Source organism: Nematolebias whitei, chromosome 16 (assembly GCF_014905685.2).
Source record: "Nematolebias whitei isolate Nwh7 chromosome 16, NemWhi1, whole genome shotgun sequence".
Lineage (NCBI taxonomy): Eukaryota > Metazoa > Chordata > Actinopteri > Cyprinodontiformes > Rivulidae > Nematolebias > Nematolebias whitei.
In genome coordinates, this window is record NC_056513.1 from 36873677 (window position 1) to 36893238 (window position 19562).

General features: G+C 39.7%; 1 protein-coding gene across 1 annotated transcript; it reads right to left on the minus strand.

Moving 5' to 3' along the window:
• Positions 1 to 1071: 1071 nt before the first annotated feature.
• ttc26 (tetratricopeptide repeat domain 26) lies at positions 1072 to 17491 on the minus strand. The gene is given in 13 exon segments (XM_037689985.1): positions 1072 to 1284; positions 1440 to 1573; positions 5725 to 5831; positions 11262 to 11331; positions 11405 to 11488; positions 11709 to 11797; positions 11879 to 11942; positions 12034 to 12138; positions 12375 to 12430; positions 13810 to 13912; positions 13999 to 14073; positions 14347 to 14518; positions 17352 to 17491. Coding segments are annotated over 13 exon segments (1299 nt in total). The 5' UTR covers positions 17477 to 17491; the 3' UTR covers positions 1072 to 1169.
• Between the last annotated feature and the right edge of the window lie 2071 nt (positions 17492 to 19562).

Consider the following 19562-nt stretch of genomic DNA (forward strand, 5'->3'; position numbering starts at 1 on the left):
TGATTTCTTACTCATAAGCTGCTGTATTTATATTCATCTGCTCACAAGACTCATGTTCAGGCTGCTGTTTAAGACATCTTATTATATTATTACCTTTTAGTGTATATCTTAAATCATTGTATACCGTTTCTTTTTTATACTTTATATTATTGCTATTTTTGGGTGTAACAAAAGAGCACATATACTTCAATCTCTAAACAAAGATTTGCACAGCTAGGGTTATCTTTGGTCTCCTGGATGTTTCTGTGATTAATACATGCAGTGTTCATTTTTGTGGGTTTTGGTGGAAGACCCTGATTTGCAGCTTTGCCTTGGTTGCATTATTTCCCATTTTCCAATATTAGATTTAATAATGCTCTGTGGGATATTTCTCATACCCAGACCTGACCTCTGCTCCTCCACTGGTGTCTCTGACTGGTGTGGAGAGTCTCCTGGTCTTCAACACGTGATGCTTGGTGTTTTTCTGGTGTTGATTCTGGGGCTGTTGCAACAGTTGAGCATTTGATCCTAAAAACGATGGACTTTAACAAATGAAGAGGCTTCTACATATAAAGGTTGGGGTGAATGCACGTGCACGCACCATTTATCAGTTTATGTTTTAGAATAATTTAAATTAATTTTCTTCATATAAGTTGTAAGGCAACAAAATACTTTAAATACTAAAGAGGCAAATACTTTTGCAACCTTCTGTATTGTTTTTCCATCACACATAACTAATTAAAACCCTATTTAAAGATTTAGTGTAGAAAAACATTTGGATTTAGAGGTTTTATCGTTTAAAAAAATGCTTTTTGATTACAGACTGTTCAGCTTCTGTTTTTAGTGTGTGTGTGTGTGTGTGTGTGTGTGTGTGTGGGGGGGGGGGTTACAGCAAATTACTACTTTTTGGCTAAAAGTGAAACAAATGATATTAATAATAATAATTTTACTTAAAAAGCGCCTTTCAGGACACCCAAGGACACTTTACAGTAAGAAACATGATCACAGACAGTAAAAATGATTTCAAATATAAATACATATTTTATTATAAACATAAATGTACTTAGAGACAAAAATATGATCTAAACATAAATGCTTGAATAAAATTCACTCCGTTACACCAAATAAATGAACCCGTTTTATTTGTGTCACTCGTTCAGTCCTGTCAGCTGACACAGTCGTGTGTTCTGTCACGACAGCAGGACTCTGTTGTCTTTGGCCCACTTTTTCATTGCTCGGATGATGTACTCAACCTGAGGGTTTCCTGAATTTCGCAGCAGGACCAAAACCTCTTTAAGTGTCTCCCTGGAGCACAAACAGGATATGCAGGAAAACAGGATTAGACCAAAAAATGCATCGTTTGTCTTGTTTATTTTAGATTCCATCACACCCACTCACACAGACAGAAGACAATACAATCACGCCCTAAATCAGCAAACAGGAGGAAAAGAAAAACATACTTGGGCTCCTTGTTGGCCAGTATGAGCTGAAAGATGCCGACACATGCTCCTCGTTTGCCCTCCCAGTAATTAGAGCCTGGGTCCAGCTTCTCCAGTGCATCAAATGCTTTGGCAGCATAGAAGAACTGGCCCATCTGAAATGACACATCATGAGCTGGTATATGCCAATTTAGCCTTGTCGGCACAAATGAGTCCAAATTAAATTCAGCTGTTCCCTTACGACTCCACCTAAACGTGCTATCCACACCGTGCCGCTGATCACAGGTTTAAACCAACATGGCTGAATGACTAGAGAAAGAAAACACCACAGAAGCAACAGGCAGACATCTAGACTGATTCAAAAGTCAGTAATCAAATAAATGTCAAGAAGTTTCAGCGGGTGTCAGTGCAGCTGATGCTTGAAAGTCCAACAAACATGGACTTTCTTCTCCACAGCCCAGCGTGCAACGCAGACGATTTGATATTTAAACGGTGTAAGAAGAGCAAGGAGAACCTAGATCAAATGGAAAGCTGCAGGCTCATAATAAGGTCACCATGGTAACAACACACCTGTCTTTCACTCCTTAAGATAGGCAGAAACACAGACTGCAAAATAAGCCTTGAACAGTCACTGAGTGGAAACTGTAAATCAAATTTAAGTAGAAGCATCTGGTTGTCACACATTAACATTTGTATGTGTCTACAGTGATTTATGAAGAAGACACGACAAGTTGAACACTCTTCATGCGCAGTTTTAAAGAACTAAAATCTGTTCTCAGAAACAACGAAAGTCGTTAAAAACTTAAGTACACTCTGCACTCTGGGGGATTTGAGAAAAAAATCTAACTCCTATACATTGTGATATATTATTAGTAGAGACAGGACTAGGAGCTGGAAGCTGAAGCCACAAAGAACGAGCTCCTCCCAGTGGCTGGCTGCAGGACAGTGTCTGACATTTCAGCTCAAATTCAGAACAGCTGGAGGATACTCTGGTTGGGACTCTTCGTCCTCAAACTTTCTGAGAACAGACATTTTCCTTTAAAACTGGGGATGATGTCTTCAACTTGTTGGACCAGTCTGCCATCAGGTCTAAGACATCTGATTGTTATGCAGTGATGATGGATTGTTTTGGACGGATGGTCCCTTCTTGCATGTGTAAAGCCAGTTTCTGTGAACTCCACAGCAGGTTGGCTTGAAACACATCAACGAGGAGCTATTTATAAGACAGACCTGGTTGGCAGGCCTCAGACTGAAGAAGTCTTTTGGATGAAAGATGAAACGTTTCTCCCCAAAAAAACTGTCCAGATGACCTGATTTAACCTTATTTGTGACTCTTCGTCCATTTTTATTAAAGCAATAATAGCTATTAAACACATTTATTTATGTTCTCGGTTTGATTTTGTTTTTGTAAATGTGTATCATCTAAGATAAAAATAACACCTAAACATGCGTCGTTCCCTACCAAAATGTACCATAGAATTTTTAATTGATGCTAATTTTAATTTGATGCTTTAAATAAAATTTAGTTTTTCCTTTAAATTACTGCCATTGTTTTTGTTTTTTTAATTGTTAAGCAATTTGTTAAGCAATTTGGTAACAACTGCTGTTCTTAAATGTGCTTTATAAATAAAATGTACTTAATAATAAGTGAAATCAGCAGAATCATGTTTTGTTGCCAACAAACAGTCGTTTGTTTACGTTTGGAAACTGACGGGTACACTTCGGACAGTCTCATCGTAAAAGGAATATTGAGTCTGTAAAATAATCCCCAGATGTAAAAATAGTTTGGAGGAGCACAACGGCATTGAACACTGTACGGACGACAGTCGACAGAAGTAGAGTAATTTTTTGTTGAGTGAATCGAGAGCATTAAAGCAAAACTCATACTCAGATAAGCTGAGCTGAAACGTTCCAAACTAATGACTGACTAATGTAGTGGTAAACAAAAGCAAGGAATATACGCTGTTTTCAAAAGCTATTTCTTTGAAAAACCCTGACGAGTTTTTATTACAATTATCCCCAAAGATCATTTACTGATGTAGAAATTGGGTTAGAAGCATAAAATTTGTATCAAAAATATTGAAAATCACATATTTTGACAGCGGTTATGGCGTTAAAGGTGATGGTCCTATAGTAGTACTGATGTATGATGTGTTTGTATGTATACATAGGCTAATCATATGATTATCTATTGTTGTCTGTACCTCATCTGTGTTCTTTATTTAAAACAAGTCTCTCTTGTAAGTGAGCCCTCGTGGCTCAATGAGACTAACCTGTAGAAATAAAGGTTGAATGAATGAATCATGAATGTAGTACTCCCTACCACCATGTGCATGTGCATATTGTCTTTTTCCAAATTTGTGTATTCTGCTTCTTTTTTTGGATTAACTCATGTGTGTCTTTTTTCTGTATAATTAGAACATGCTACTGGTAGGCCTGTCACCATAACAAATTTTGCTGCACGATTATTTTCTCAGAAATTGTTGCGATAAACGATTATTTTGTTTGAAATTTGACAATAATTAGTAATTACTGTCAAATTTAAGAAGAAATGTTTGTTAATTTGTTTTGAGTGTAGTATGTTTTTTTGACCACCAGATGGTAGTATAAGACTGTTTGAACTGAAGGATGGATAGTGAGGGAGCGAGCAGCATGTCTCTTTAAGAAAAATGGGAGGGAGGCCCTTTGACGTGACATGGGCCGTCTTTCCTTCCTGTTTTCGGTTCTCAAAATGGCGGCCGCTCGGTGTGGTTTGAGCTCTTTAGCATAGCATTTTTCACACAAAGCTTTCAATAAAAAAACAGTAAACAAGTTCTCAGCTTCTTTTTTCGGAGAAAAACAATTTTATACACAAAGGCACGGGTTTCACTGTGAATTTTGGAGCTTCAACAAGTTGGAGGTTTATTCCCGAGGTTAGTCTGTTAGCTTAGCTCGTAGCTTAGCTGCTTTTAACGATCCAAAAACACAATATTTGGATCGTTAAAACAAATTTCAAAGAGAAAAGAGAAAGGGAGAGGTCAGTGAAGAGCACCGGAGTTGAGCCTTTTCTCATCCAATGTCTTCAGTAGAAAGAGAGACATGAAACGATAAAACTGATAAATGAAAATGAGGTTGATAACTTTCATTTATCATGAGATTAATTGATTTATTGTTTATCGTGACAGGTCTAGGTACTGGATGCCTCAAATTTTCCCCCCAGGGGATGAATAAAGTATCTATCTATCTAGTGAGAGACACACTGGGTGGATAAAACAGGAATGTCTGTATTTTGATGCACAAATTGTATGAGAGAAGTAAAGACGGGGGAGAAAAGAAAAAAATTCAAAAATTTTGTAAAAGTTTAGACATCTCTAAAGTTTAATCAATCTGTCAAATCTTAATGCCAAAACTGTGATTAGGTAAAAACTGTTAAAGACGTCAAAATGTCAGCTCAGCTGTGTAAAGTCCAACCTTCTGTGTTTAAACCTTAAATGTTGCTACTGGAAGTATGTCTGAGGTATAAAGCTCCAAACAGGGCTGTTTTCTCCCTTCTTTTGACACTTGTTATTTTTTCCATTTCTTTTCTCACATTTCGACTATATTGTAGATTGTAGTGACTAAACGTCAAAGCACATGATTCCCAATCAAGACAAGTCTTCAGGTGTGTTATGTACGGTTTCCAAAAGCTGTGGAAGGAGTAGAAAATAAAACAAAAATGGATGAAAAATGGACAAAGACAATAAGAAAGGTGCTTCAATACCTACTGTATGCATTATCACCCTTAATAAAGTAAAATAGTAAATCATCACTTCAGGAGTAGGATAGATTTTATTTTAAGAAAATACCGTCAGGAGAATTTAGGTAAAGGTTTATGGATGTTTAAGACTGTTAATATTAAATTAATGTTGAACCATGTGTGTGAGATCAAAGAGTCTTTTTCTCTCCCAGAGGAGCCTGTAGGCACCTGATGCCCCCAAGTCTAAGAGGCTGAGGTCATCGTGCTGATAAGCATGTATAAAAAACACTTCCTGCACACTGTCCGTTCCAGATTATCATGACGGGGTTTTAAGCATAAAACGTTGAAACATCTGTGTAAGCCTGTGTGAACTCTGCCCTTGCAAGTAAACCAGATTAAAAATCTTCTCCTGTCTGTGTGTGAGCTCCATTATTTAAGTAGATAATTCAAGGATATTTTTATCTAACAAATATCTAATTATGAGAAACAATCAAATAATCACATTTTCTGACAAACATCCAGAGACTTCAAATGTATTCCACATATATGGATCATCAGATTCTGCGTGAGGCAGCCAGAGGAGGACTTTACCTTGTAGCAGTCGTTGGCGATAAGCTGCAGCAGACTGAAGGAATCTGAGGAAGTGCCCATTTTCAGATAGAGCTCCCAGGCAAGCTGACCCTTCTGGTTCATTATGTCTGTCAAAAAGAAGATCAGCGGGTTCAATAATTCACCACTTCCAGACCGTCTCAACTCATAAAGATATAAATGTGGAAAATATTGAAGGCCTTGAGCAGCTTTTACTGGTGTAAATTAAGTTAAAGAGAGGAAAAAACTGTTTTAGTGGAGCTTTCCATTCCTGTGCTGAGTGTAACATTAGCTGAATGAAGGAGTGACCTTAAGTTCTTTCCAGGCCTGAGGCTAGAAACCTGGCAGTGATGTCAGATCCAAGTCACGGTGAAGTGGCATAAAGAAAACCTTCAGTTCTGTCTTCATGGATATGGTTTCTGAAGGACTCTTTGAAGAAAAGCACCAAAACGTATGCTGACAATAAACAGCCAGTTTCCTGTCTGTTAGAGACTGATGTCTACAAACGTCACGATCAAGAGTCATAAAGACGGTCCAGAGTTGCAAGATGCTCTCAAAGTTTGGGAAAAGTTATCCAAGTAACACAGCTTAGTAGGTTTATATAAGTTAACTGTTGACAGTAGTTCTACATTATCAAAAAATAACAAATAAAATAAAAAATAATACATTCTTTTATAGACAATCTTTGACAAAATCTAAACACTGAGCTTTTATATACAGGCCTTTGCAAGTTGTTCTATATTTGTGGAAAATTAACAAAAGTATCTCACTTAAAAAACATTTATAAAACATTTAGACGATATGAAAATAAGAAAATTAGGCTAATTTGTTGGCTATCTAATCGTGATTTGATAACTGCATCTAAAAAGGGCAAAGATCTTCATTTAATTAATTTTATTCAACCATTCATATGGAAGGTAGCGGGGGTAGCGGGGAGGCCCAGACTTCCCTCTCTCCAGCCACTTGGTCTAGCTCCTCCGGGGGAATCCTAAGGCGCTCCCAGGCCAGCCAAGAAACATAGTCCCTCCAGCGTGTCCTGGGTCTTCCTCTGGGTCTCCTCCTGGTGGGACGTGTCTGGAACACCTCACCAGGGAGGCATCCAGGAGGCATCCTAACCAGATGCCCGAGCCACCTCAACTGGCTCCTCTCGACGTGGAGAAGCAGCGGCTCTACTCTGAGTCCCTCCCGGATGACCGAGCTTCTCACCCTATCTGTAAGGGAGAGCCCAGACACCCTGCGGAGAAAACTCATTTCAGCCGCTCGTATCTGCGATCTCATTCATTCGGTCACAACTCATTTATTTATGAATGACACATTTATTAAATGGACTGTACTTATATAGCACCTTTCTATCTTATTTCAAGACACTCAAAGCACTTTACACTAAAATCTGTGCCTCATTTATCCATTCATACAGCTCTATACTAGATCTCTACAAAGCTAATTGAACAAATCATTCTAAAGAGACTAATCAGAGATTTATCACATTCATACACTGATGGGACACACATCAGAGGCAATGAGGGGTTCAGTGTCTTGCCCAGTGACACTTCAGCATGTGACTGCTGGTGGATCCGAACCCACAACTCTCGCATTGGAGGACGACTGCTCTAACCACTCAGCCACAGCTGCCCGTTATTCAACATATTTTATCAAAGACAAGCTGTTTCTTTTCATTTTTGGTGTCATCAGAATTATTCTTTCGGCTTTTCCCTCTCAAGGTGTCTCCACAGTGAGTCCTCCTCCTCCGTCTCGCTCTGTCCTCATTCCAACTACCTTCATGTCCTCTCTAACTTCATCTATATATCTCCTCTTTGTCTTTTTTGTGGCAGCTGCATTTCTAACATTCTTCTACCAATATACCCACTGTCCCTCCTCTGGACATGTCCAAACCATCTCAGTCTGGTCTCTCTAACTTTATCTCCCAGTTGTTCAACCTGTGCTATACCTCTGATGATCTCATTCATAATCTTATCCAGCCTTGTCACTCCTAAGGAGAACCTCAACATCTTCATTTCTGCCACTTCCAGTTCTTTCTCCTATCTTTTTGTCCATGTCTCTGTCTCCAGACCATACAACACAGCTGGTCTCACCACTGTCTTGTAAACTTTTCCTTTGACCTTTGCTGACACCCTTTTGTTGCAAATCACTCCTGAAACTTCTCTCCATCCACTCCATCCTGCCTGGACTCTCTTCTTCACCTCTTCACCACACTCCCCATTTTCCTGGACAGTGGACCCCAAGTCCTTGAAGTCCTGCACCTTTGTGACCTCTGCTCCTTGTAGCCTCACTGCTCCACCAGCCTCCGTCTCATTCACACACATGTACTGTGTCTTACTACGGCTGATTTTCATTCCTCTTCTTTCAAGAGCATACCTCCACCTCTCCAAGTTCTCTTCCACCTGTTCCTTGTTCTCACCACAGATCACATCATCTGCAAACATCATATTCCACAGGGATTCCTGCCTGACCTCATCTGTTAGTCGGTCCATCACCAGAGTAAACAAGAAGGGACTAAGAGCTGATCCTTGATGCACTCCCACCTCCACCTTGAAGCTATCCGTCACTCCTACAGCCCATCTCACCACTGTCCTGCTGTCCTCGTACATGTCCTGTACCAGTCTTTATTATTAACCTTTATTTAAACAGGCAAATCCCACTGAGAGCACAGATCTCTTTTGCAAGAGAGGCCAGGACCTGAAGGCAGTCTAACATGCATGTTTTTGTTCTGTGGGAGGAAACCGGAGTACCCGGAGAAAACCCATTTAAGCACGAGAAGAACATGCAAACTCCACACAGAAAGACCCCAGGTCCAACTGGGAATTGCACCCAGAACCTTCTTGCTGTGAGGTAACAGTGCTAACCATTGAGCAGTCGTGCTGCCAAACATACTGCAGTCTAACATACTTCTCTGCCACTCCTGATTTTCTCATGCAATACCACACCTCCTCCCTCAGCACCCTGTCATAATGCTTTTCTAAATCCACAAAGACAATGGAGGTCTTTCTGACCCTCTCTGTACATCAGCATCATCAAAACAAAGATGGCGTCTGTGGTGCTCTTTCTTGGCATGAAATCTCACTTATCAGAATAATTTGCCATATATATCTCTATTGTTTTTCTCTTGTGGTTATTTATTTAAGTAATATTTATTTCAGTGTTAGTTTTGGTTAAAGCTCTAGAGAGCCTCAGCAGTGAGCCCTAAGGGCCACATGTTGCATACTCCCCCCTCAGTCAGACATGTTAAATTCTGCTGTGTGGTATTTAACTCAATGTGAGGTGCACCAACAGACGCATTCAACTCAGAAGTCAGTATTAGATGAGAAAAGCTCAAATCTCCAGAGATAATGGCTACCATAATGGTTGTTGTGATTGTTTTCCTTCATCAGTATTTCCTCTACAGAATCTGTGTGCACTTACATAAAGAGGGTTAATTTTAAATGCCATTTGATGCTTTTTGTTCAAAATGCATAAAAATTCGGACACTTCATTTGTAATTCATGACTGAAGAGCGAGGCGTAATGATTATAACAGACTATGACAAAGAGCAACAATAAGAAGAGAGGGATACTGTGCACAAATGTTAATTGTGCAATTATAAATAAAGGTTGAATTATTGATTCTCTGCTGCTTCTTTGACAAAGCCTCTTTTATTCTACATCAGTAAAGATCCTGTCTGGCTCCACCGCCACACTGCTGCTGTGGATCGTACCTGCTGTGGTCACTGTATCAGGAACGCCAAGAACATCTGAGCAATTTTTGTTTTGAATGGTCGACCACATGTGCAACGTTTTGTTTATTGTGTACACATAAAACCACTTGTGGCTCACTGATGGATATATCCAACAAACAATTAAAAGTCGTGTGTGTTTATTAGCAGAGTTACTTTAACACTCAGCTCTGTAAGGTCACAAACAATTACCGTATTTTTTGCCATATAAGTCGCACCTTTTTTGCATAAATTGACAAGTCCTGTAACTTATATGTCAAAGCGACTAATATACGTTTCTTTCCCCATATTTTTAACCAATTTTTGGCTGAGATCTGACAATTTCATTTATTCTGACATGGAAAATATTGAACATTACCATTTTCAGCTGCTAGAGGGTCCTCAAGCCTTATTGCAATCCAAGTGTCTCATTAATAGGTGAATGTGGTATTAATGAGACACTTGGCTTGCCATACCAAGTCACCTTCGTCTCGCTCCGGAACTCCTGGAGCAAACGTCAAATCATCTGCTTTAACCAGCCGGTCAAAGCAGATGGCCGCTTGTCCTGAGCCTGGTTCTGCTGGAGGTTCTTCCTTTTAAAAGGGAGTTTTTCCTTTCCACTGTTGCCACTGTGCTTGCTCAGGATGGGAGACTGCAACGAAGCCAAGATTCAACTTGTCTGCTGGATTCCTTAGATAGAGAACTTTATTAATTGGCTTTTATGTGAATGTTCCTGTAAAGTGCCCTGAGACAACTTTGTTGTGAATTGGCGCTATATAAATAAACTGAATTGAACTGAATTGAATTTCACTGTGTCACCCAGGTGAAATGCAGCTGATTTGACCATTAAAGTTAATTTATTAAGGAAAAGTTCAATTGAGACACACCTTTGCTATAATTTGCAACAAACAAATAATTGTTTTTAAGTGTTAATCTTGTTAAATTCTTGTTAAAGTCTTCCCGTGCACGCTCCTGCAGCCGCCATTTTGGCAGCCAATCGATTTTTGGCACAACACCGGCCCACGTTTCCGGGTGGTCAGCAGTGACGCATAACAAACACGACGTGTCAGCGGTGACGCGTAATAGATGCGACGTATACGGCGAAGCGACGTATTTATGTTTTTTTCCACTTTATTAAACATTTTTGGACTGATGCGACTTATACAGCGGAAAATACGGTATATGCTCTTCCTCTCACACTACATGTTTCATAAGCAGAGTTATTGAAATGTTTGTAAATAAATCGGTAATAAACGCGACTCATATACCAGATGTGTGCAGCCTCTGAGTGTTTCTTATCTCACCAGAAAGAGACTACTGGACAGTTTTCATTGTCTCTCTTAAAAGGCCACAAAGAGCAGCCAGGTTACTGAAGAGAAAAGGATTATTTTTGCATTGTTTAGGTTTTTGGAGGGAACTGAGCGGTGGAGAGAGGTAAAGTAAAACTTGGGACTAAGATCATTTACAAATGAGCTGCATGAAAACCTTCTGAACTCAAACAGGAGAATCTGTGTAAATACTCATAAGTAATGGCTGAATTTAGATGTAAATGTTTGCTGTTAAGTTGAATGTGTTGTTTCTGAGTGATATTAACTACAAAATAAGCGTTAGAAATTGCGTTAGCATGAAAATTCAAATTTTAGAAAACTTTTGTGGCTTTTAATTTTTATTGATTATTTGGTACAAAATTGTTCATCCTTCTGAAAGTGTTTATTTTTATCTATCTCGTTCATTAAAGCATGCCCTGGTGCGACTTATGATTTATTTAAAAGAATCATAAAACACTTTTTACCATTAACTTCACTATGAATAAGTCAACTGTCATACGTACAGCATCGTGCCAGCCAGCTGAGATAAACATAGTCATTCTTGATCTTCTCACTCTGAATAAGTAGAAAAACCTACAAAAAGAAAAGAGAAAAGAAGTAAAACAAAACGTTGAGCAAAATAAAATGTGACAGGTCAGACTTTCACCTCCTCTGCTGCTTTGTAGTTACCGAGCGCCGCTTTAGCCTGGGCGTAGTTAAAGTTGAATGTGTCATCGTTGTAGAAGTAATTCTGAAAAATAAAAGCACAGCTTATATGCAAAAAAGTTAGAAGTGCTCACACATCCAGGAAAACGGTGCCAACAGAACGTCAGCGTTTTGTTGATAATCTTGACGAAGAAAGAAAAATGCACATGAATAAAATACTGGAAGTACCACCTTTAATCTGAAGCAGCGTTTCTAAACAAGAGCCGCTTCTTTACCTTCAGCAGCAACACTGAAGCTTCACTAACCTTCACAGAGTTGAGGTAGATGAGAACATCTTCAAACTGCTTTAAGAGGAAGAAGCAGGAAGCCATGCACTGTCTGCCAGGGATAGTATCTGAAAATAGAAACAATTGTACATATTTCTCCCACATTCTGGATTTCAAGAACACAAAAGGAACTATTTTGTTTGGCGTACCACATTCGCTCGCTGAGCCTCCGACCAGCTGAAAGAACTCCCGAGCACTTTTCAAGTGTTTCCTCTGCAAGATAAAGGCACAAAAACACACTTTGACTTTCACACGGAGCTATCATGTGTGTACTGGAATGTGCAAGTTGAACAGAAATACTCACTGATCCAAGCTCCTGTCCAAGAGCAGCGTTGACCACTCCCTTCAAAATATACTCCTGTAAAAACAGTCAGTCAACCACTGATATACATTTAACAGGTACATTACTCTTTAAAAACATCCATCCGTTCATCCATCATCTTCTGCTTGTTCTGAAGTCAAGGAGGAGCAGCAGCTAAAACGTCTCACCCTGTTGCTAAGAGTCCAGCTACTCTGCAGGGAGAGAGCCCTACGTTACTAACGCTGGTGGATGTCAGCCGGTGGAGGATTAGCAGAGCGCTACGTTACTGATAATGCAGGCAGAGAAAAAAAATTACGACTTACGACAGAAACAAATTATGTCACCTGAGGTGTGGACGGAACTAAATCTTGGATGAGGTTGTAAGCTTCCTGGATATCATCTGGAAATGTAGAAAAGAAACAAGCCAGTCAGGAAATACCGTAAGAATAATTTTCTTTAAAAAAAAAAGGCAACTTCAGCAACTAGACATCAAGTAAACATGGACTGGATTCATTCACGCTGTTTATTTAAATGTACACTTTAACAGAAGGCTACCATGAAAGGTCAACTCCTCCTTCAACTCCCCAACAGTCCTAAACATCATGTATGATTCTCTGCACACAGATGAAGGATTCAGCTGCAGCTGCAAACACACCACTGGCCCTGTGCTGACTTGAATATGGTGACAAACAGCGCTGCTTTTGCTCCAACACATCGTTGTAATCAGGTTCAGACAGGTCAACCTCAATCAGCTTTTGAGTCTAAGAAACATTTTATTACTCAGAGTGAAAGGTTTTCTGATGACTTTGATCTTCAGTGACAGAACGAGGACAATTCATGATACCAGATATTTGTCAGTCCCCTGAATTGTTTGTTTTTCTTTATTCTATAGGCTGAAATTTAAATTGATATTTGGTCATTTTTAAGTGGGATTATGTAGAATTACAATGCATTACAAGATTCGTAAACTTGTTTTGTTTTTTAATAAGTAATATTTACATAATTAAACAAACTAACTGAACTCATGAAATAAACTAAGATAATAAATCAAATGTTATTTTTTGTTCCCTGTCTGTTTTTATACTGTAGACCTCACAGACTGGTAGACTTGTCACAACATGGACATGGCTTTAGTTGAGTGGTTCCCAACCATGGTCCTTGAGGAACACCATCCTGCATGTTTTAGTTGTTTCCCTGCTTTGACATGCCTGGTTTGAATTAATGGGTGATTAACAGGCTTTGGCAGAACTTGATGAAGTAATAAAATCATTGACTCAGGTGTGTTGGAGCAGGGAAACAACTAAAACATGCAGTATGGCGTTCCTCATGGACCATGGTTGGGAACCATTGCTTTAGTTGCATAAACCAGTGCACAAATGAGTACTGGTGTATTGTATCTTATAATGTTTGTTGTATATCACAGTGTAAATGTTTTTCAAACAGCATTTGTAATAATTATTATGATGTTTTGAGGATTGGAGCTGTTTGAAACAGTAGTAACCTCATTTTAACTGAGCTGTGTTTAGACTAGCCATTAGCCTGTCAGGCCTGTCAGAATTCAACTCAGTTGATCAAAAAGCTATTTACAACAACAGATATTATGTGTTCATCACCTTTCTACAGAACCCCTCTTTAAAATGCCCAAAATATTCTACATAAAAACAGAAAGGTTGTCTTACTTTAACATCAGAGCAACGTGGATTTAACGTCATTTGCAGACTTTTTATAGACTTTTAAAGTTGCACGTTCATTAAAAACTGTTGTGATGTGTGCACACACCCTGTCTCAGATAGTAAATGACCAGGTTGAGTCTGGCTTCAGGGATCACATCGATCAGAGGAGGCAGCACTTGCAACGCCCCCTCCCCACCACGAAATACCACCTGCAGAGCACAGGGAGGAAGTTCAGCATGTAAGACCCCACTGCATACACACACACACTCACAGCTGGTGCTTGGAAGGAGCTTACCAGGTTGTGTCGAATAAGCTCCTTTGCAAACTCAAAGGAGCAGGAAGAGATGTCAATTAAGTTCTTCAACTCAGCCTGAGACAAAAACCACACACCAGTTAGGCACGTTTAAGAAACGCGTTACGAGCACTGCTACAGTGTTTATAATAACCTGTTAGTATAAGGCACATGAAGAATGGAGAATGTTGGTGGTAAAAGTAATACTTTTTATAATGCTGCATATCAGGTTTTTTAATTAAAAGTTTCCAAACAAGCAGTCCTTTCAGTTATCTCTACTTCATGAGTTAAACCTTTTCAAACATATGACTGTGATCATGTAAGAGCAGGGACCAGTCAAATGCTGAGCACCTCAGCTGCCTTGCCGTTGTAAAGCCTGTAGTGGTTGCAGGCCTTCAGGTTCAAAGCGGTGGTGGAGTCAGGGATGTTCTGCAGGTACACGGCCAACACCTCCTGGGACACGTCATAGTAGTCCAGCTTGTAGTAACACAGAGCCACGTACACTTTCAGTGCCAGGTAATCTCTGAAAAGACGAGCAGCAACAGTGAAAACTGGTTTTGGGACTCATTCCACCTTCTTGTTTATAAAGTTAAGAACTTCCTCTGAGAAGTTTGAAAGTATTTCTCATATGATTTCTCTTGAAGCTGGTGTTTGGTTGAGTGTTTGTCGCAATCAGAGCAGTTCAAATGATGGAAGGATAGATGGTGGGAGGTAGATCAGTGGATCGGGATAAAGATGTTTGTTGTGGTGAAGAAGGAGCTGAGCCAAAAGGCAAAGCTGCTGACTTACTGGTCCAGCTACATTCCAACCTCCACCTATAGTCGTGTTTTATACATCCCAACCAAAACAATGAGATCCTGATACAAATGGCTAAAATAATCTGGCTCCACAGGGTTGAAGTGAGAATGAGGATTAACATGTCTCCCTTAGGAGGTTTTTCAGGCATACCTTCCAGGAAAGAACACCAGAACTCATCGGATGGGTATGTAATGTCTCTGGTGTGGGAATGTACACTTAAAATAATAATTTGCTGAATGAAGATACAATTTAAGTTCAGCAAATAAACAGTTATATTGATCTTTCAGAATTGATCATTTTTTTTAGTTTTATCAACAGGTGGCACGGTGAAGCGGTGGTTAGAGCTGCCGCCTCACAGCAAGAACAGGTCACAGCTTGATTTGGGCCTTCCTGTGCAAAGTTTACATGTTCTTTCTGTGCACGTGTGAAGTTTACCACGTACCCTGGTTTCCTCCCAGAGACCAAAACAATGTTATATACGTCATCTTAGGAGTAAATGAAGCGTGACAGTTGATTTGTCTCTGCGACTGTAACAGAGGGTCTATGGCTGCCAGACCATCACAGGACAGGATTAGAAAGGACAGTCCAGTCCTGTGATGGACTGGCATCCTGATCAGGACACCCCACCTCCTGCCCAAAGACTCTGGAGATAGGCTGCCTATGACCCTTCACACAAATGTGGGTAAAAAAATGGATGTAATTTTAACAGAGCATAAATGGCTTGGTCAACACAATCCTTGAGGACCGACTCAGTTTGTCACTAGTGGTAGATCCACCCAAATAAAATGAACCAGACTCTTTTTGAATAAAAATATTTGAATAAATCCTGAAAAATTATGTTGATTCAACCAAAATATCTGAAGTTAGAGAATCATTTTACCTTGAACGAGACAAAAAATGTTTGAATTTTTTTTTTTCACATTTGTTTTTATGTCAGTTCAACAAGTTTTTGGAGTGTACTTCCATGGTCTGTTGCTGACACTTGTATCAGTGTTTTTATTCCTTAAGGCACGGGTGGCCAAAGTGTGGCCCGTGGGCCATTTGTGGCCGTTGGAGTGATTTTGTGCGGCCCACAACTGCAGTTTAAGAATGGTATCATTTTGTTCAGCAGGCTTAAGAGGTCGATGCAGACTTTCTGCAGATTAGTTGGTAATCCTGTTTTACATAAAGTTTAGATTTAATAGCAAAACTGATGAAAAACAGTCTTCTCAAAATGAGAAGCAAAATACTACAATGGAGTATTGGGGCCACGCTAAGAAAAAAAAATGAAATTACGAGAATAAAGTAGAAACAATATGAGAATAAAGTCGTAATATTATCAGAACTTCGACATGAAAAAGCAGTCTGTGGTAAAATGATGAATGCAATACATATAGCAGGGGGTCCAATGCACTGTGGCATATGGACTCTTATGATAAACTCAAGCTGTATGGCATTGCAATTAATGGCTGCATTGACAGATTTAGTCATCACATAATGTGGATGGAGGCATATTTCACAAACAGAGACCTAAAAGTGATCGTAGAGTACTTCATAAACACAGTGACTCGCATTGGAGGCCGTCCACAGCAGGTGGAGCCAACCCAGAATGTATTACAAGTTTATTCTCGTAATATTATGACTTTATTCTAGTAATATTATGACTTTATTCTAGTAATATGACTTTTTTCTTGTAATGTAATTTTTTTTTTTTAGCGTGGTCGTAATACTCCGTCGTAAAATACAAACCTTTAGCTATACAGTAGTCCCTTGTTTATCGAGAAGGATCCGTACCCTGAAGCTCTGCGAGAAGTGAAAAACTGTGAAAGAGCGAGTCTGCGAAAAATGAACCGCAAAGTAGCGAGGTACTAGTGTAATCTTTTTATTTTCACTTCATGGTACAAAGCACCAAAATTCTTTACTGGTTTCTACCAGAAAGGAGACTTTTGAATAACGATTAATAAAACTTGGCTAAATATTGCAGCTGATAAAAATAATCCAGAGGAAATTGGACATTTTGAAATGAATCTGATTTGGTATCATCTACATACGAGTTGATCAACTTTATCAAACCTTCTATAAATCTGTTGTAGCGACAGACAGCTGGACCATTTTTCAGAACTTGGATCAGCCTTTTGGTCTGTCCATGGTCCTATGGCTGATCGACCCCTTTTTAAAAGGACAATTATCCAGATTACGCTTTTGTTGTAGAGAACAGACTAAAATGAACTTTACAAACACAAGAAAACAACAAACATAGACTCAACAAATCAAATAATTTTAATTAAAAAATATAAGCTTAGTGTTTATGAGGCTGTTAAAGTTTTGGATCGACAACAATTTAAAACTCTTTCTCCACCAAAATTATTAAACTTTGGTCCTTTCTCAAAAATATTGTTCACATTGAGTTAAATTCACATTTTTGTGTCCCACGAGTCCTTTCATCTGGATAGTTTTGACCCACACATGGAAACAGTTGGACACCCCTGGTGTGAAGTTCATGAAGACCAACGCTGCTGTTAAACTTGTCGCTCTAAAACACACAAACCAGGGAGTGAAAGGGAGGACGAAGTTCAGACCTGTTCTGCAGGAGAAGGCGTTTATAGACGTCTATGGCCTCCTGGTAATGTGAGCGCATGTAGTGGATGGATGCCAGGCTCAGCTGGTCCTCTGTCACATCCTTTAGGTTCTGGTGGAAACCCATGAGTCTCTTTTCATCGTTGAACTGAGACACAATATCAGGATAAGAGATATTGAGCTAAAATAATAAACCGGGAGAGGGTACAATCTCGTTACTTATATTGAAGACAAACACAGGTGATACAGAACAAACTTAAAGACAAACTATAACAGCACAGAGAGAAACAAGAAAAGACACAAAGTATTAGTGATAATTTTCAAACCTTGTGAGCCAAGTGAAAAAGAAGTCTGTTTTGGAGCGGGGACATTGGAGCTAAAGGAAGCAAAGAGATACCAAATTTAGTGAAACACTCAATCACAGACATCATCATCATCTTGTTCTCAGCTGTTACAGAAAACACCAAAAAGCTTCTTAAGTTGAACAGGCACAGATGGAAGTGATTTTGTAGGTGTTATTCTATTTTCATTGAAACATTAGCTAATTAAAAACAAAAAAGTTAATGTAGCCCTTATTCAGTAGAAGGATTTAAAACAACTTGTAGAAGAAAATCTGATATCAAGTATTTACAAGTTCATTTACCATCAAAGGCCAAACTGTGATGGAAAGTTAAGAAGCAGAGAAAGACAAACGGACGAGTGATTCAAGTTAATTATGATCTCGGTTCTAAAAGGAAACTAGTTGAAACAGAAGCACAGCGGACACCAGCTCAACTGTTTCTGGCTACATAAGCAGCACCAGAGGACATGCTGGAAAAAAAAAAGGTCCAAAACAGAGAGAGAATGTGATCCCAGTTATTAAACGTGTATTCGGTAGTTTTGTGGTACTATTCCCAGCAATAAATACACAGAACTATCCCATCTTTGATACCACCCTTTAAGTGTGTTCAGATTTAAGGTTAGAGGGTGAGACAGAGGTTAGAGCTGTTGTCTTCCAGTAGGAAGGTTGCAGGTTCAAAAATCTAGTTTCTGTGCACAAGTTGCATGTTCTCCCAGTCCATGTGTGGGATTTCTCTGGGTAATCTGGTTCTCTCCCACAGTATAAAAACATAGGTTCTTAAACTGTGGGGCGCACCATTCTGGAGGGGCCCAGGACATTGCCAGGGGGAACACATGTCACTAAATGCCAAGCCACAACATGCAGCAGGTGATCAGTCAAAACCTATTTTAGGCGCTCACAAAACAACAAACCACAAATGTATCCGTTGCTATATTTGTTATTTTTCTCTTTAACAAAGTTTAGAAGCAATGCGATAAAATCAAGGATTTTAACCGAGGGTTGCTAAACTGAGTTGTGTTTTAATAAAGATACATGGGAGAAATCTGTTACATATTTAATTTGTTGTGCTCCAAGTCAACCCAGCCGAGGTGAGCTCTCCTCCACGCCTTCATTGTTTTGATCGAACAGACTGGCAGGTTTTCAGAGAAGCTGCTGAAAATGGAGGTTCGCTTGATCTTGACCAATACACATCCTCAGTACTGGGTTACATTAGTACATGTACTGACACAGTCTCCACTATCAGAAATGTTAAAAGCTACCCAAACAGAAAACCTTGGCTGAATGCAGAGGTGCGTACCCTGCTGGAAGCCAGGAACACTGCCTTCAGGTCTGGAAACTCAGAGGAGCTGAGTAGGACAAGAAAAGAGCTGGTTGCTGGTATTAAGAGGGCCAAGGCCACATATGCAAAGAGGATCGAGGGTCAATTCATCTCACAAGACCCTCGGAGCATGTGGAGGGGCATTAAGTGCATAACAGATTATAAAGGAAGGAGTGAACAATGCCCCAAAGACCCATCTCTGCCTGATGCCCTCAACAAGTTCTATGCACGCTTTGAAGACCCGAACAGACCACCCAGCACCAGACTCACCTCACCACCGGATGAAGAGCATCTCAGCGTGACCTCAGCAGAAGTAAGGAGTACCTTCAGGAGGATTAATCCGCACAAAGCAACTGGCCCAGACAACATCCCCGGAAAAGTGTTGAAGGAATGTGCTGATCAGCTCTGTGAGGTGCTGGCAGACATCTTTAACACCTCACTTACCCTGGAGACAGTTCCCACCTGCCTGAAGACTGCCACCATCATCCCAGTCCCAAAAAGCTCTACAGTGACTGGTCTGAATGACTATCGGCCAGTGGCCCTCACCCCGATAGT